Source organism: Lepisosteus platostomus, chromosome 14 (assembly GCF_059453375.1).
Source record: "Lepisosteus platostomus isolate fLepPlt1 chromosome 14, fLepPlt1.hap1, whole genome shotgun sequence".
Lineage (NCBI taxonomy): Eukaryota > Metazoa > Chordata > Actinopteri > Semionotiformes > Lepisosteidae > Lepisosteus > Lepisosteus platostomus.
The window spans coordinates 40740905-40760927 of NC_142624.1; the positions used below are offsets into that span (position 1 = coordinate 40740905).

The 20023-nt window shown below is 35.7% G+C and overlaps 1 protein-coding gene across 4 annotated transcripts in view; it reads left to right on the plus strand.

The window, feature by feature from the left end:
* The window catches only part of LOC148649503 (low-density lipoprotein receptor-related protein 1B-like), a 469917-nt gene that overhangs the window by 397836 nt on the left and 52058 nt on the right, over positions 1–20023 (plus strand). For all 4 annotated transcript variants that reach the window (XM_088606296.1, XM_088606292.1, XM_088606294.1 and 1 more), the window contains 3 exons: positions 9200–9316; positions 12118–12224; positions 14726–14855. In XM_088606296.1, the coding sequence (XP_088462422.1) occupies positions 9200–9316; positions 12118–12224; positions 14726–14855 (354 nt within the window). The remainder of the gene's footprint in view (positions 1–9199; positions 9317–12117; positions 12225–14725; positions 14856–20023) is intronic.

Sequence of the window (20023 nt, forward strand, 5' to 3'; positions counted from 1 at the left end):
ACATTTAGTTCAAGGTGTTAATGCAGCAATCTTTCTGCCCTTTAACAAATTACACCATTATGTTTGTTGAGCCTTTGAAACTGGGGACATCAGTGGTCTCTTATTGGCGCAAGGTATATACCTAAAAAAATATATTACTCCCAGCACCTAGTGAATTAGCTTAACACATCTTTCCCATTGTCTTTCCTCTTGCATATGTAGTTCTGGCTACTGCAGTGACCTTGGCATTTTAATGTCAGTCATTGCTTTTAGTACTGACATTCTAGAGTAAATATCTGTGGAATGTCAGGTCCGTGAATTTTATCTAAAGACATTAAAGTACAGTATATGCGTAGTCTGATTAAATGTATTTTAGTTTCAGTTTCACCTTTTTCCTATAGCGTACATTTTCTATAACAATAATAAAAAAATATTTTTTCAATATATGCATACAGTACATGCATACATGCATATTCTAATTTACACATTAGTTTAACTATTTACAATTTATACCTATGTTCTTATTTTCCCTACTCCAAACTTCCCAGTCTACAATAAATGGATTGAATGGACAATAGAAAGAAATAGGTTAATCTTTTTAGGCACTTCGTGGTATCATATGTACTGTATGCTGAAATTCTTTATTTTGTAATATGCATTCTGTCACTCATGAATATCCATTCAGCAGAAGTACAGTGCAGTCTGTAAGTGGTGTTTATAAAATTGTATAATTTTTCAAACAACATTCAACAAATTCTTTTAACACACAGTTACTGTATGCTGTATATACTGTAGAAGAGAATGCATGTAAATCAAGTGAATTGCTGAATTATCTATAAAGTCAGCCTTACAGATGGGGAAGACTGTTCTGTTGTTCAGCAGAGTTCCTTGCACATCCACGAGTGTCTGCCACCTCTTTCCCAGGCTGCGGTGCCCTTGTAATAAAATAATGTCAAATAGTTCCCGCACAGCTCCGAACTCGGAGATCCTCACTGGGCCAAAACGATGAAAATCAGATGACGAGCAACTTGACCTGGATGTGTTTGGAGTAACACTTCAGAGCTGTGTTCCTCAGTGTACTGTAGCGCACTGCAGCCTTCACTGTGTGTGAGTGCACTTTGCCATGTTGCAGACTGGTCTCACACCCAGGGATTTTCAGGTGGGAGCCTCCATGGAAAGTAAAATGCCTTCCCCACCCCTGAAGCATGCAGTGAAGGCTTCACAAGATTTAATGGTGTGTATTAGTGTGTTTACAGTGTATGTTAGGTTTAACTTATAAAACTTTTCCTTCAAATGGAAAACATCTGTTTCTTAGCATTATTTCAATTATTGAATTTTTTTAATTCATGACAAGATGCACATTGGCAAATATCCTGGGAAGTTCTGTTTTGATCCCAGGTAATGAAACAATGCATTTTACAATGAATGTGAAAAATATGGTTCAAAACCAACAGAGATGGTTGCACCTCAACTAGACATGACGTGTAAGCTAACAGCCATCTCTTGAAATAGCATTTGCGTGATTTTGAATACTAGCAAGGTTATAGTTTCAATTGTAACTCATAGCTAAAATCTTTACTTTTCAAGTTAAGGATATTGTTTTTTATTTAGAATGGGGGCTTCCCTTCAAATTACATTACATTTTCAGAATATTTCTGCTCTGCCAGTTTGCTGTTGGTTTAATTATAAATTTTATATCCACAGATCAGTGAATATTTTTAAATGCCATCTGTTTACCCACAAAATATATATTTACTATTCAGAAGAAAAATGTATTAGTGACATACAATTGCTATTCAGATATTTTTGCTGTAACAGATGCCAACATAAACAAGTGAATGAATTCTGTGAAAGACACCCCTGTCACAACACAATTAGTCAGAATCCATCTCCAATTGCTGTCCAGATGTCTTTTTTATCTGTTTTGTATTTCTAGACATCTAAGGAATGTTTGGTGATACCATATCGTAGGGGGTGCTAATAACACATTATAAGTGAACAACAAACAGTGCCTAACACTAAAGTATTCACTAATATGATACTATATTTATAAAATATAAATACCTGACTCTATGCAATACATCTTCAGTATGTCATGTTATAGCAGATTATTTTACTGTATAAATGTTTTGTGTTTTAAGAGCTATCATTTTTTTTGTTTTCAGCACACTTTGATAATTAAATACCAAATTCAGATGTATTGAGAGTGATAGCCTTGCCTGCAGCAGAAGTGCTTGCAATTGATTGGGTATCAAGTGTGCAGAAACAAGAGCTTTCCTATTGAGTAATGCAGGAGAGGGCACAGACTGTGGTTGTTGATAATTAAAAAGTGTCAGTTTCTTACAAATTGATTTGTCTCCCATCTCCTGACTGAATGCTTGTTTGTTTTTGATGGTGATTAATTCCCCAAATCCATTACGAGTTTATGTCATATATAAACCTTTTTGTAATTGTTCACAGGTTATTCATTTACAGAATGTCATGTGGCATTTTAGTCCCCCTGAACTGTTAAATTCAAGAGGCAGGTTAATGCCTTATAGTTTTGTTTTGTCTAATGGCATTTAATCATAACAATGAATGACTTAATAACTTAAATAGTAATTTAAAATTTGCATGGCAAATTACAGAGTGTGCCTAATTTACTGTTGAAATCGGTCACATTTTTTGTACAGCTTCTACCAAGTTAACTGTAAATCTTCAGACTTGCTGCAATTTAGATAATATTTTCCTCCTATTTCAGAATTAATCTTACTCGTTTGTTATCTTGCATTTTGATTCTAAATGTTTACTGTATGTGAAGCCACTGAGCATAAAATTCAGGTTTAATTCAAAAGACAATTAGGAAATACAGCCGTACTATGCCATGGTTATATCTGATAAAAAGCTGACTTTTTATTTCAAGCGTGGACATTTTCTGTAACGATATTTTGTAGGAGGCTCTGAGTGCATTAGAACTGTCTGTGTCAAGATGAGCCTGCAGCAATAGTTCTATTTTTACTGGGGGCACACAGGCAGTTTTCTGATATAGTCATGTGCTTACTAGTCTAATGCAGTGCCAATCACATACCTGTAGACTTTGGATCTGAAGATCCTGCTCCTCTGAGTCACCTCCAAGTGCATGAGCAGTACATATAGAAAGTTCCCAGCACATAAAGCACCTCGCAGGAACATCGCCCCCTGGTGGAGCGGGCTTGAATATTCCTGCGAGTCCCAGGAGGGTGGTCGATAACAGAAACATCGTACCTTATGAGCTCTGCAGTCACCCCCATTTCCCTTCACTTTTTTACTGATAATTTCTTTTTTGTTTTATATTTGATTGACAGAGAAAACTGTCCTTCTTGTTGAAAACTGCATGAAAATATCACCCTCCATTAGTATGTAGGTTGTAATTTCACTTCCTTTACCAATGTAATCTGTGGTTTTAAAATTTTTAGGCCTCATTCTGTACACTATGTCTCAAGCTAGATTTTTTGGAGTCAAGCTTACAGTATTTGTCCTATATTATATTAGTGCAGTCCCTTAATTACACATGCCTTTGCAAATGATAAAGTAATGCTGTCAACACTAAAAATTCTGTTCACATATAATCCAAAAGTCTTATGTTGCTACTGTAAATATTCACTCTACAACTACGAAGTTAATTTCAGTTTTCAGTTAGAGCATCAAGCTTACACAACCACCTAGTATTAAACAATTATCTAATTTTACAACATATTAAAACTAAACTGACACTATCTTAAAGCAAATCAGTGCTGTAATCATGAATCTTCTGTTGTCTCTTTTAATGGCTAATCTTGATAAGCGTTAGTCAAATGTAACTTTTGCAATCTTTGATATATTTATAAATTTAACAACATTATTCTTGTACACTTTTAACATTTGTATTATGTATTTATTTTCTGTTTATCATACAATATGTCTCGATATGTTTTTTTATATGTCTATGTCTTGTGTCTTGTTCTTTGCATCAAACCCATGGAATAAAGATGTAATTAGCTTTTCAGCTAACTCTGGTGCTGTTTAAGATCTGTGTGCTGTCAATGTTCAAAAACCTAAACTATGCTGGTAGTATTGTGCCTCAGGAGTCTATGTTGGGTCCTGTTGTTTACCATCTATATTTTATTTGTAGACCAAACACTTCAGAAATATGGCTTTGCATGACTTATCTCTTGGATGAAACGGTCAAATGGTCAAACAGTCAAATGTTTAGAAATTGTATGCTAAGCTTATTTAAGCCATTAGATTCATATGTGATTTAACCTATAATTGTGCAGCTGATGCTACACTTTTTATTACCATAAGCAAACTTTTTTATTAGTTTCTCAAAGTATCACAAACGCAGGTGATCTCCAATATCCTATAAATTCAACTATTCAAATATTACCATTACGTTTGTTTTCACAGCAGTAAAACTTTTTTCTAACAAACCAACAAATCAAGGGCATTATACTGACCATAATACTTCAGACGCAGACAGCACAATTCCATCTATTTTTGCCAGCAAAATAAAAGGACCCCTTAGGTTTTCAAACTGACCAGCTATGGAAAAAGCTGATCTAATAGGCAGAGGTAGCTGTCGTTCAGTGAATTCTGACTACTCGGAGACTTATGGGAAATTCTTAGCTCTCTCTTGTATTTGCTTGATTTTTTTTCTTTTTGTTCTTTTTCTTTCTGCCCATCAGTGAAGTGAAGATCACATACGTTCTTGTCAACCTGTCATAAGTACACACCAGAAGTTTTTTTATTGCCTTACCAGCATACATACCGTTTCTCCCATTGCCAGTAAGTAAATGTGATAGTGGAAATAAAAGATTCATTATTCCTTTCTTTATTTGTTTTCATTTTTTTGAAGGCAATATTAAATATTTTTTCCCTAATTAAATATTAGGGAAAAAATATATATATATTATATAAGTGGTATTAGAGAAGACCTGGGTGTGCTACAACTTCAGAATTTAGAATGAATTAAGACAATAAAATGAGATTATTGCTTTTTGTCTGGTTTTGTTCTGGATATTTCTTTCTAATGCATGTGCTGAGTAAAACATACAGTAAATCTCTGAGGGTTCAGACTGGACCCTAACCAGGCCTGTACTATGTACTGTATACTTTCCCAGATAATTCAAGATTATTAAAGGGTATATCTGTTCCACAAGGTCATTGATCTTGGGCTTCTTTTAGGGAGGGTTCTATAAACTGATAATACAGTCTATTTTAGTTGGTTCTAAATATTAGATTATTAAATTTAAAAATCTGATGTTCATACTTGATCATTTTAAATTGACTCCAAATGCTCCAGTCAGACACATTGGTGTCCTTTCTGATCCTACTCTAAGCTATCAACACTGTATTTGGAATGCCGTTTAATTATCCTTCTCCATTGATGTAACATTGCTCAAGTCAGATCCTGTTTGGCTATGATTAATGCTGAGAAAGTTGTATTTGCTTCCTTTTTTTTCTAGAATTGAATAGCATAGCCCCTGCTAGCAGGGATCTCCAAATACCAACTGACAAAATCAACTTTTGTCCACACATAATCTAAATCTGCTTGGAGTGTCATGCTGCAGTCACTACTCTGGTTGTTTGTAAAATACAGATAGGATTTCATTTCAAGATCTTGCTGTAAAGCTTTATATTGTGAATTTTCACTGTGCCATATTTGAGGGACCTTTTGCATATGTATTCACACACTTTTTGTACTGTAGCTTACATTCAGCCAGTGCAGTTCTCTAAACTGCCAGAGAACATGTTGAAAACTGTGGGAGACTGAGCCTTCTCTGTCTGTGCACCAAAGCTGAGGAATTTTCCATGTTTCCTTAAGAAACTCTGAATCCGTGAACATTTTTAAAACTTGAAACTTTTTACTTTTCTTTGTTATTAATGTATTTTTGTAGTACCATAAGATGCATGACATTGAATGGCACTACTTTACATAAGTAAAATATAATTGTTCAATTGGTTTATTAAACCAATGTGAAACATATTTGAATGGAATGGAATTAAGTCTATCAATATTTAGACATTTCTCTTTCATTGCTTTTCATAAAATATTGTTTGTTAACAAATAAAGTACAGTAGTACCAATACCCTGAGAACTAAGCAGAACTTAAAACGGGGGTCTGTTAGTGTTACAGTAGATCACCTGTTTTTAAAGACTCTTCCTTGAAGGCTGAAGAACTTTAGATTTTAGTCTTGAATGATCTCTAAATACTCAATTGAACAAATCGTCTGTTTAATTGATCATGACAAAAGTGTTACATGTTTTTAGAAAATTGTGATGTAATAGTGTCGTTTCAGTTGAATTAGCAACACAACTTCACTGCGGACAGTTTAAGAGATTGTAACACAACATACTGTAGTGAATACTGCGATTAATCCACTGTGCACAAGTGCTTCTCATTATGTATGTTAATAGGCACTAGGATGTATATTATAAGGCAATTCCAACACAATAAACAGAGAAGTAGCTTTGGTCAGGGTGAGAATTCTCTGTGCATGTGTTGTTGTCACAAGTGAAGTTTAAAAACTTAGCTGAACAGGTCTTCAGAAAGCCTGCTACCTGTGTTCTGATTATGCCAGTTAACACATACATTTTATATGGGAATAGATTAATCCCTTGAAGTGACATTTAGCAACACTATGGGAAATGTAATGAGCCAAAACATGGAAACAAGATATTGTTTTTCACCAAGTCACTTCCAAAGATTTCATTAGTGTCATACCGGGACATAATGGATATTTTCATTTATCCTTCATGAATAATTTATCCAGCTGCTGCAGTGAAACATGATCTTAGGTGGACTTGACTGAGACATCTTTTGATGCACCTACTGCAGCGATTTCACAAAGGTGCAACGCATACGCAATATGTATGCATCCATTCCTTTTATTTATAAAGAAATTGTGTTTCAATTTCGAAGAGTGAAACCTGGTTTTCAGGAAGTTATCAAAACAAGGTTTTTTGTCATTTTTTAATAATTCAATAAGTTTTGGAAATTTCTCTTTCTTCTCTAGGTTTAAGACTGCTGTCCCAGCTTACAGTTAACAGGTTAAAATAATTTTATAAATGAATATAGGCATACAAGGAGACACACTTGTTTTGTGAGGAAATGCAATGCGAAGTATTGATCATTTGTACTTTAGACGTATAGAGAAGACAAAGCTTAATCAATGAAACATAGCCATTTCCTGGCAGTTGTATAACCTCTGAACCAGTTCTTAATATTTGTTCCCTTCACTCTTGTTGAATTTGCACAACAAAACAATAGGGCAGTTTTCATGCTCAGCTATGCTACTGCTACATTAGGTGTGCGCAACTTGTTGTTCCTAATGTTTGGAATTTGAGGACTGAAGAAAGTTTTGTATATTTTTTCAACCTAAATAAAAAATCTTCCTTAGAAATTAAAATATATATATATAATACAAAGCACGTATTCAGTGTCTGGACGAGAGAGTTTATACAGTATCTCACATGCTTGCATACTGTACTGCTCCAGTACAGCCTTAAATATAACTCTCATATCTTATTGGTTTGTGTTTAGGTTTTTATACTATAATGAAAGTATATAACAGGTGAGAAAAAAATGTGGTTTCTTTTTCATGCATGGGTAGCAATTACACTCCTGTGACATCTTAGAAATGTGTTTGTAGGTCACAGTAATGAACGTGTTTTGCAAGGGCAAGTTTGTTCTAATTAGTAAAGAAAACAGCAGATCCTACAAGGCAGTGTGACCTTATTGCGACTGGTGCAGTGTGGCCAATATTTTCACAGTTTGCAACACAATGAAAATAAGATTGAAAAAGTTATGTTCAGCTATGCAGCTGGTAAATTAGAAACTCAAATTATATTTGAAGCAATCTAGAATAATTTTAATTCCCTTCCCAAACTTGTGTTTTCCATTCAAAAAACATAAAACCAAAAAATATTAAATGGCCCACAGCCTCTATTTGTATACATAAACAGTTAATGCTATTTATGTATAAAAAATAAATAGACAGTACAGTCTGTGTATATAGAACAGATAATCCATTATTTACAGTATATTTGAATATGAATTGAGATGTTTAAAGTAAAAAGTCCTTTACCTCTGTATGAGCATTTTTCTTCTCAGGAGATTCTCATAATTCATATTTGTCTATTTTCCCATCAGCAAAAACCTTTCTGTAGATATTACAAGTACATCATACAGCATCTGCCTGTTTCTCAAGTACAAGAGGCGAATTTTACCCTGCAGTGAAAAACAAAGCCTTATATTCTACAGCAGCTTTGAATCCAATTAGAATTCTGATAATGCTGCATTAAACCCAGGAATTAGCACTCAAACATGACATTGTGATATGTCCATTAATAATGCATTATATATTTATCCATTTTAGGACACTTGGATTACATTTCTGACAGTGCTTTAAAACTTTATTTCATTTCTGATTTCGAGTGCTGGAAATGGCTGCTAAATACAGCTGAGCATAACTGCTGGACATACAGTACAACGGTGTGCAGTCATTTTAAGATGATTAAAATAAAATAGGCAAAAGAATAAAATAGCTATTTCAAAAGTATGGTAGTATAAATCATCAAATAAAGCACATGTTTGTATGTGTCTGAGCTTTAGACTATGATAAGGTAATTATGATATTGTAAAGAGAGCATTGTCATTGTTGCATTAAACCTTTACTGAGTCACTTCTGAATGAAGGCCACCCATCGATTTCTGTTTGCCCATTGCTACTACCCTCCAGCTTGCTCGTTCCAATTGATTGATCTTACTTTCTTGGCCACACTTTGACTAGGTGTTTAGTGTTTCCTTGATCCAGGGATGATGTTTTTGATACAGTATGAGTAAAGCCCTTTGCCAATGTATTATTGTAGTCTTATAATAGTTTTCACCCTCCTGTTTGTGCTCTAACACATTTGTCTAGGTTTTTTAAGCATAGGCATTCCTTGAATCTTTGGGTCATCTGTAGCTTCTGCATCATTTTGGTGTTCAGTGTTCTGGTTTCACATATATAATGTAAAGACAGTTCACACTGGCCAAAGGCTTTCCTTTAAATGTAAAAAGGCAATGTCTTAAAAACATATTTCAGAATACAATGCCAAATGTCGTGAATACTTGTCTCTAAATCAATAGAGTCACTGACAAAATTTGGAAAACGTACAGTTTTGTTCTTTTATTAAGAGATTCTTTGAAAGGACACATGTTTTTGTTTTTTCTCTCCCTAAGATGAGAAGACGTGCGGACCTCATGAATTCTGTTGTAAGAATAACAACTGCATCCCAGACCACTGGAGGTGTGATGGTCAGATAGACTGTGGAGACGGTTCAGATGAAGAGAACTGCGGTAAGAACCTGTCTTTTCTTCCGTATTTTTGTTTTGTTTTCTTCTGTCCATCAAAACAGACAGGAAAGCACATGATGATGAAAGAACACAAGAAATCATGATCATTATGGTGATGTTCATTTGTAAAAAGAATATTGGTTGTGCTGTCACAGAAATGCAAATACTGGTTTACTACTTAGAATCATGATAAGCCTTGAGTTCAGCAACACATAGGATGAGCTTTGAATCTCTTAGATTAGGGCTATTAGAATCTTAGAAATCTGAAATTTGCTAAATCTCCTGTGTTCACTCATGCACCTGAATGCCAATTCAAATTAAAAACATAAGAAAGGTGATGACTCCGAGGTGGCCATTTAGCCCATCTGTCTTATTGGGTTTTAGTACTGTAGATCTCATCCAGCCATTTCTTGAGAGAAGCCAGGTATCAGCTTCAGAATTATGGGAGGGTATGTCGTTCCGCATTCCCTTTGTGTAAGAACATAAAATAATAAAGGTGTGTGGTACCACTTCTGTTCTCTTCATGATATTAACATGCACTCAGAGCCTTTTTTAGTCGTTTTTCTTTATTCAGGCCTTTCTGCATGGGACCTCACAAGATTCACTGACTCTTTTCCAGTCCGTTGTCTTTACTGCTTACAATCAGACTTACGATTGTGCCAGCTGGGCTGTTGCTGAGCTAATAAAAGTTTCCTTTAAAAAACATGTATGGATGTCTGAAAAGATAACCAAATCTGTTACTCATAAATACCTTATTAGGCCTTGGCAGTATATTTTGAAGTTGTATAGGTTCATGGTTGTTAATATATTTATTTTATTAATTTCTAAAAGGAGAGAAAAAAACAGAACAGTCTAGTCAGTGTATTTGTTTTGCTGTTGTGCTATATAGTATATTTCCATTGCAATCATCCATTGTATGAATACAGAGGTAATCTATCCCCAGTTTTAAACCCTTTGATTTCACTGAGGCATAGGAATAAGCTACAAGGACTGCTGGCATTTAGTGACTGTTCAGAATCAGAGCACAAGGTGGTGAAGCAGTGAAGAGCTGGAGTCTGTGGCACAACAGTCTGACTGGGACCTTGCACACCTACAGTACATTTAATCCGATAGGACCCTCAGTCATTAGTCTGATGTTTTCAGTGAGAAATGTCCATGCCATGTTCTCACTGCGATTCCTCGGATCTTCATTGCTGGTATTGTGTCATTTAGTCCTCTAGTCTAATTTGAGATGTACTGTGAGTACAAAGTCCTAATAACCTCATCATCTTGTTACTTTTTGTTACATATTCAGAGTATCATAACCACTGAAAACAGAGACACAGCTCTTAAAAAATAATGCTGACTCCATTAAGACTACTCCCAAAATGAGCAATTATCTTCTCAGTATAGTTAGAATTGGAGCTCTACCTATTGTCATCTTATTAATTATTAGCTCCCTTATTAGCACCCTTTATGTACTTCCTTTGTTCTGTTTTTGAATGCCTTTGCAATTGGACTTTCTGATTGCTCAGTGTAATTAAGCTGGTTCAGCCCCATGCCCCTTTTATGCCAAAGATAAAAGGCATGTGACAAGCTCTCTTTACCACAGAAACTAAATTTAATTTTCTTTTGCTTATCTAAATTCTAAGTTGCCTAATAAAAGTGAGTTAAGTAATAACTAAAACACTAGCAACATTTCATATTTGTCTCATTGTTGTGATAATAAATGGTTTTAGAATTTTAGATTATATTTTAGGAAAGAACATTTCTAAATGTGCCCTTTAATTGCCCTTTTACCAAAGATTAGACTGGTGATCCTTTGAATCATGATCTTTTGAAAACATAAATAACCACTGGCTGGAATGTGAGGAAATAGAAATTGCCTTTTGAGTGGTGAAGTCTGATTGAACTTTGAGTCACAGTATCTCAGTGAGTGTACTAATCGCTAAATACATAGAAATGTTTCTAATAACGCCCACTAGATGATTGATTTGAGCACTGTCCAGATGTTTTATCTCTGTCAAGATAAATATTTGGGAAGCTTTTAAATGATGGTAAAAAGTACATTCACAATTAAATGAACTTCGTAGTTTATATTTACCTTAAACCATCAATATAAAAATAAATGGTACCAAATGTTTAATGATATTTCTCGGCTGTGCTCCTGAAGGAAATATTAAACTAGATAAATAAGGAACATTATTTCATATACTATAAATATAATTGCAGAGTCTTATTTATTTCTGATATTGTTTGCAAAAGTGGCAACCTCAGTTGTAAAGATTGTAAGAAAATCCAGCTTATGATATAAAAAGAGGTTAGAAACTGTCAGCTGTGTAACTCTTCTGTTTCAATGCACCAATTAATAATTACTTCAAGCTACAGTATTAGGAAAATATGCATGGCAAAATATGAAAATAAGTTGGTCCCCTTGCTTATCAACACAAAGGCCTTGATTTAATCTTCCCAATTTACAGTAGAGTGAAGGTCTCCTGATTTTATTTTTCTCAGGCTGGAGACTAAGCATACAGGAATTAATAAAGTTTTCTCTGCAGCCATCACCCACAAATGTCACTGCTTATAATGCACATAGCAATAGAGTCCGGATGTTAAAAAGGCGATAATCAAGAAAACAAACTGGCAAGCAGGGAGAGCCTTTTTGTCATTTCAGTGCAGACAGAGGCAGACCCAACAGTAAGTCCCACTAACAACAAAAAAAAACAGGGTGAGATGGCCATGAATTGCAATTTATTGAGGATTAGGAAGTGTTTCCTTACTGTATTGCTCATATTGTTTTGTCTTTGGTTTTCTTTTATCCTTAGAACCTCCGACTTGCAATTCGAAAGACTTTGTCTGTGCGAATGGGGAATGTGTCTCGGCACGATTCCGGTGTGATGGGGATCACGACTGTGCTGACAGTTCTGATGAGGTTAGTGAATGGTCATAATGATCCTTTCCACTGCTGCTACTGTATATTTTAGGATAATTAACATGGGCGTGCAGATATTAAAAGTGACGTTTGAGCAGGTACAGTAGCTGCTTCAGCATGAGTAGGCTGTAAAGGAACAGGTAAAGATTCATTCCATGTTGAAAGGTGAAGAAAATAAAAGAGACACTTTTTTGGCCATGGAGCCTTCTTCAGATGAAGGCTCAAAAAAGGCTTATAAAGAATGCTCCACAGCTGAAATGTGGTGTTTGTTTTTCTTTACCATTCAGCATGGAATAATATTTAAAATGAGCCAGTCCCAGCCTTGCTTTGCCACAGGTGAATTAATAATATAGTTTTTGTTGCCCGCTGTTTTCAAGTTAGAAGAATGCCTGTACTTTATAAACCTTTTTGAATCCTACAGTATGTTACTGCCAGAAAATGTAATTTATACTGTAAGTAGAAAATGGTATAGTCTGTCCAGCTGTCATTAAAAAACTGCTTAATCCTGGAGCACAGGGTATGGACACAACTGTATCCGGTCTATCACAGAAACAGACTTATTCTGCAGATCTTCAGAAAAACCTGAGCAATTGGAAAAACACTTGAGAATAATGTGCAACTTCCACATAGAAGGCAGGTTCAGTCTGGAACAGAACCAAGAACTCAAGAGCTGAAAGGCAGCCACCGTGCCACCCTGTGTTCTATTAAAATACCTAAATCTTTTTCCATCACCAAAAAAAATTCAAGTATGCAAAAATGATCATATTTGCTTTTCAGTTTCAAAGTGTTCTTTTGCATGTTGAAATATTTTGTTGTAATTAAAAAGAGCTTATCTTGTCTTAATCTTATGAAATATGTTTTTGTAAATTTCATTTCTTTCATTTCTGATGACTTCAACACCAAAAGAAACACATGACTCTGAACTTTCTTAATAATGGAAAATAATTTACATGACTTATTTATTTGTGTAGCAATAGACACATACAGTACAAACACTTTAGTTAAACAGCTGGAATCAAGAATGAAATACTGCACTATACAAGAACAAATTGAATTCACAACTTAATTGGATGAGGATGACTAATTCAGGGATACAGTGGAGAATGTACTTAAAGAGCAACCTACAAGTTCCGAAGAGCAAACCAATACATTATTTATCATAATCTCTGCTGTGTAAGGTTACTCTTATGTGTGTGTAATTACGGTGCCCACGAACACAATTATTCCCATGCGACTGTGCCCACAAAAGCTTCTCAGTACACTGGAGGGGCAGGACTCCCTCTTGCTACTCACGTGAGACAGAATATGCATTTTTTCAATTCTGAGTGAAAAACATGTGTTAATTTTTGCAGAGAAAGATCACAGGAGGGGACTGTTCATCTGAAAGCTGTAGAATACAAACATGTCAAAGTTTAATGTTTTTTCTTTTTCAACACATTCTTCTAGGACAAAGTAAACATGAATCTTTTCATTAGAATAATGTACATGAAGTAATAATACAAATATTAGGACTATCTTTTTGTTTCTTACAAACTACAGTTTTATATTACTATATAAACCACCACTGATATTCAATTTTTTAAAGAAATTAGAATTTTCCATTATATTTTTTATTATATACCCACTCAACTTGAAAACGCCAGCCATTTAAGAAAAAACCACAGGTACAGCCTCTTTACTGTATAGGGAGAATGAGGATCTGCAGACATGTTCCCTGGCCCACCTGCCTGGCACAGTCATTCATCTTTCGACACACCAGGAGCTCCACAGTGTCTGACCGGAAAGTGCCAATTGGAGGAGAAGAAATATTTCCCGGATGTCACTGCATGCTCTCTCACAAGTCACATGGCAAAAGATTCTGGCCGACCACTGATCACCTACTCTAGATGAATTCTGCCATTAGTGTGCCTCCATACCCAGAATCCTGCCCTGAGGCTGCCTGTGGCCTACACTGGAGGAGCCGAGTCAAAAGAACATAAGAAAATCCACAAATAAGGAGAGGCCAACTGGCACATGGTATTTAGTAATTAATTGATCTGATCCAGCAGTTTCTTGACTGAAATGGGTATAGACGTCAACCACATGACTTGTAGCTTGTTCCATACCCACACAACCATTTAGTGAAAGAAATGCCTCCTGTTGTCAGTTTTAAATGCATTTCCACATACAGTAGTTTCCACTCATGCCTTCTGGTTAGTGTTTCACTGGTTATTGTGAAGTAGTCCTCCGGGTTCACCTTGTCAGTACCCTTGAGAATTTTGAGTACGTCTATCAGGTCCCTCTGCAGTCTTTTCTATTCAAGACCATTAAGGTTTAGTGCCTACAGACAGTCAGTGTAGGATGCTAACTTATGCCCCAAGCTTGGCCATAAAGCTCAATGTACACTGGAAGCTAGAGCATATACTGGTCGAACTAATTATGACTTTCCAAAATTGTACCCTTATGTACAGTCTCTATTCAGTTAATTTCACAAATTAACATGTCTTTCTCTGTGTTTGCAGAAAGATTGTGAAACACGTTGCTCGAAGGATCAGTTCCAGTGCTTAAATAACTTGTGCATTTCGCTGAAATGGCTCTGTGATGGTCAGGAGGACTGCAAGCTGGGGGAAGACGAAGACAACTGCGACCAAGGTAGAGATGCTTCATTACATTTTCAAACATGAAAATGCCCCCTTCACTCCAAACAGCAGTGCCACCCCCACACTCTCACTGGCTGCACATGCAGTACTGCAAGGCAACAGAGTGAACTCTTGCTTGAAAAGAGTTTTAAAAAAGGGTTGTTCAGTATCTGGTTTGTTGCTGCAAACCACAAACATACTCCAAGGAGTGTACAAGGCAGTCCAAGGAGTGGAAAGCACACCCACACAGTAAGAAAAATAAGCTAATGTAAGCCAGATATAATTTTAGTTAAGTTGCAGTTCTTTAAAGTAGAAAAGTGTTCCCTGTTAAGCATACAATAATGATGAGAGTTCATCCTCTTCTGTATAATATTCATGAACCATGTCTTGCATCAGCTGCTGTAGGGGCACATCTGTGTGTGTGCCTTAATACATTATACTGTCTAAATGCCCTCAGATTGTGACCTTTACAGTACTTAGAAAAATTACTTGTACAGAAAAGACAAAAAGTGTCTCTCAAGAAAATGCTGTAATGTAATGTAACTAGGGGAAACGGGTCACAAAGCTCAGTGTGAACAATATGAACATGTACTTTTTGAAACTATTATTTCCAATCAGAAGCTTGTAATCATTTTAAAAAGAACAGTATTTAGGACACAGCTGCATCAGAGAGCAGGGACATTACACTCTGCTTTCTCATTAGTGTATATTTCTTGAATGGAATAATTCCATACTGTATATGACTGATTTCATTACCTCTTCTAAGATTCCAGGTATTTACAGTAGTAAGTAAAGGAATGGCACAGTGATGGATGACTCGAAAGAGAGTAAAGGTGGGAACTATTGCATGAAAGGATAAATTCATGACAAGACCACAGTACTTTCCATCCATCATGTGCTGAACACTTCATCGAAAAAGGGTACTGGGGAGCAGGGGCAAAGGAGCAATTAATGGTGTTAAAATGCTCCTCCACTTTTTTAAGCTGCTACAGGTTCATTAATAGAAATCACAGAAGGGGGAAGGAATGTTTGGATCATAGCTGTATATTTTTTATGAACAAAGATAGCTTTTAATACATGAAAAAACGAAGGATTTTTCATTCGAAAACAGCACCATACAAAGGCATTCATGTTACAGTTTTGGTTTTGCATATTTAAGGATTCTAAATAAAAAAAACAATGATCAAGGAGCCACATATGTAAACCAGTTCTCCTTGTGAAAGGTAAAGTATGAGCAGATATGTGCAGCTATGTTTTGAGGCGGAATGACTCTCTAGAGGTTCTGTGAAAAGATAAATGATATTTCTGATTAGAACACAGCATGAGCTGTTTTTTTTCCATAAAGTACAGACACAAATTTGCCAGGAAATGACCAGCTGTGTGGGTTGCATGTTAAAAAGTGCCTAACACCTACAGTAGGTTCATTAAAAAAATCCTGTGCTGCTGTTTTCAAGTAAATACTCTTCAGTTAGTCATTCAGAACCTAAACTTTGTTTAGCTGTAATAATGCAATAGCAGTCTAACCAACACTGCTAATTAGCTGTGTACGTTTTTAATCAGTCAGCTCGAGTCTTGGAGAGCACAGGAAGTGTTTTTTCTTTTTAATGGTAACTAGAAAGATCAGAAGGGAGCTGGGAAAATATCATTTCTTGGCTTACTTATAGTGAAAAAGTGTCACTTAATGAAAAAAGATTTTAAGAAGCCCTTATAAGAAGGTAAGAAACATTGTACATTTATTTCTATATCAAATTGTAGAATGACACTGAAACTCTTCCATTGCCCCACTCCATAAGTTGTCTCCACTGAGATGGGTTCAATATAGCATTATATTTTTAGGATTTTATTAATGTATCTAGGTTTAAATAAAATCATTTTCCTCAAACCAAATGGAAGTCAGTTAGTTTAATGTGTTGTTTAATTTTCCATTTACAAAATTGAAAAATTTAATTTTCTCTCACATATTCCTATATCGTCATCTTAAAATTATTAAATTATTAAATCTTAAAATAAAAATTAAAATTTAAACATGCAGTTGAACTTTCTTTCAAGATATGGAAAGCACATGTTCCTTTGTCCACTGATTGCTGTCCCTCAACATGAATGTGTGTCAGGACATAATTACTTTAAAGTGTCTGGACATGATTCTCTAGGCGTTGTTAGCTTGGGAAGATATTGTGAATGTTATAAAAAAGCTTATTTTACGTATTTAGTGAAGGAAGTTTGATGGTTCGAGAGTCGGAGATTTCTGATGGAAACAGTGAGACAGGTTGTCAGAATGCAGTTTTAAAACTTGGCTAATACTGGCAGTAGTGTGCATTCTTTCTTTCCAGCTATTTCCTAACAAACTGAAAAAAGCCTGGTGTGATGCAACAGGGCAGTTATTTTACTGCCTGGGAGGTCAACTCATTCTATTATTTGTCTGGAACACAGATATAACCATGAAAACATTACTTCAAACCTTTGAACTTTGCAGACAATCCTTGGAGTTACCATGTTTTGATGACAAAAAAAAACCCAACAGGCATAGTAGTTATAATCAGCTGAAAATAAAGAACGATTCTGTGTGTAAGAGGGCAAAACGCAGAATTTATTTAATCTCTTCTGAGGACCTTTGAGGTTTTCTCCAAAACAAAGATTGAAAAGATCTGAAGAAAATGAGAAAGGTTCTGAAGGAAAGGGGGCCCCTCAGCCCATCATCCACCTGTCTAGTTGTTAGTACTTGAATGATTCAGGAGCCTGTACCAAGATTCGTTTTAATGGTTCCAGTGACTCAGCATTTACACTCATCACCTTTTTTCTGAAGAAGATGATCTTGCTCTCAGTTCTGAACTAAGTTTCATTTAATTTCCATTTATGCCCTCTGGCTTAGGCAGTATGTTGGGTTTTAGATGGAAAAGTTTGAAGTGACTTTGCTGGTGCCTTTCAGAATTCTGAAAGCCTCCATTTAATGTTTGGGAAATCTTGCTTGCCTGGAGGCAAAAAGATTCAATTGTTTCATTCCAGCCACACATGACTTCCCCTTCAGCCCTGCTGTATCTTACTCATTGTCAACTCTCTGGATTATACCCCATGCTGCAATACCTGCTTAGTGTAGTGGCAACCAGTAATGTACAGTATGTCATGGTGAAAATTTTCTAGGTGGGGTTTTATCGCTAAATTGTAAAATCTTAGCATGGCCTCCTTTAATGTTAAAGGAACAATCTAAATATGTTTCCAGGCATTTTATTATTTTTGCGCCACTGCAAAACTGTCTGGATGGGTCTGCTGATGAGTCAGATTTATTTTAGTGGCATAAAATCTATAAATTAGACAGGTTTGCTAATGAGTACAAAACAAGGTTGTTTTGAAAAATCGGAATGAGTGGCGATCCTGAAACTGCTCTCTATGCTACTCCACACAGTGCCTCAGCCCCATACTACTTTTCGTACAGCTGCTCTCTTGAGTTCTGTGCACTACCAAATTATTGACCTCCGTACGTTTATTGTCATTTGCCAACTGATTTCAAATTAAAAATTTCATCAGATTAGTGGTTACATAAGGAAAGTTACAAACGAGATAGAGGTGATCTGAACGTGTGCACTGTATGGAAAATGATCTCTTAGCTCATGAAACTGATTTAGTTGCTAGTAGCTAATTGATCCATGGTGCTCACCCTGCCGAGATGAGAGGAAGTCAGCATCACAAAGCTTGGGTAGTTCATTCCAGTCTGTCACAATGTAGAAACAAAGTGTACCCTATTCACAGATTCAAACTCATTTAGCAGTTGCCACATGTCTTCTGGATTGTGTTTCAATCCGTTGATTTTGAAGAATTCCACTTCTTTGAATTTGACAGTGACTTTGAAGGTTTTTGAATACTTAAATCAGATCTCCTCGTAGTCTTCTGTGGTATCTCAAGTACAACTGGAGAAATAACCCAGGCCCAGGTTATGCATTGGGCTTCACTGCTCTGCGTGCATCTCCAGAATTCTCCTGAAGTGTATTGGAACAGTCTGCAATGTGGGCCGTGGAAATCGAACTTTCCGTTGTATGCGGCTTTATGCATAAAGTACTGTAAACAGTCTTTGAAAAGAAGTAAAATGTTGTATCTGTTTTCCTTGCTAGACATGTTTTCTTCTGGGAGGAATATGTTTTGTTGTGCTGGAATTTGTCCTTCAACTGTATGGGACCTCTGTCCGTTTACCTATGCTATACTGTCTCATCCTAATTTGCTACTCCTGGACATTAAAGAACAATGTTTAAGATAATAATATGGACATTTCTGGAAAAGCAATCCAATTATATCACATTATCATCATTAGTCTCCAGTGTTTTTCCATTTTCTTTTGAATTAATTCTACTTGATCTGCTTGTTGGCAAGATGCAATGTTCTATATTCTTGGCATTCTTTTACAGATGACATGTTGAAAACTGACGCAGAAAGTCTTTCTCTCTGTGTGATGGATTTTTAATGCTGAGGATAACTGAATTACAGCATTATAAAGGGACTGCACCAGAGTGATTAAATGTGTATGAATAACACACTGTGTGTGTTCTAAATTAAGGTCTGGCACAATTTATCCAGAGGAAACTGTTACAAATCTGACTAGAATCTGCAGCACGTCACAGGTGTCTTGAGCATAAAATTCATATGCATCTACTTCTTTTAACACATTGCAACACAAACATACAAGTTTCTTCCGTACACCATCTTACATCACCCATATTTTCTGTTTGTGTTCTCTGGTCCGTTGGATTGAAATTGATGGTGTTGAATACTTTGATCAAGTGCTCTCATAGTATTCCCTTTTTCAAGATTTAAAAGTCATCATATTTAGCCTGCTAGTGCAGAACATTCCTTGGAGGCTGGCTAAGTATCTAATTGTTCTTCTCTGGACTGATTCCAGAGCACTAATTTCCTTTGGATTGTACATTTTTATGTTACATTTCTTGATTTAAACTCTTTGCTTTTAACTACAGTATACTGTATATCATATCATTTTATGTGCCTTTTTATTGCTTCCCCACAGTATCTGGAAAATAAAAATGATTTGTCAACATAAATACCTAAGTTATTTTTAATAATTATCTTTTTTCATCAGTGTTTCCCATCCAATACTTGTAACTAATGTTTTTGTTACTAGCACATACTGTATATTTTCACAGCCTTGGATTTCATCTAAATCATTTTGAATTTCCTTTG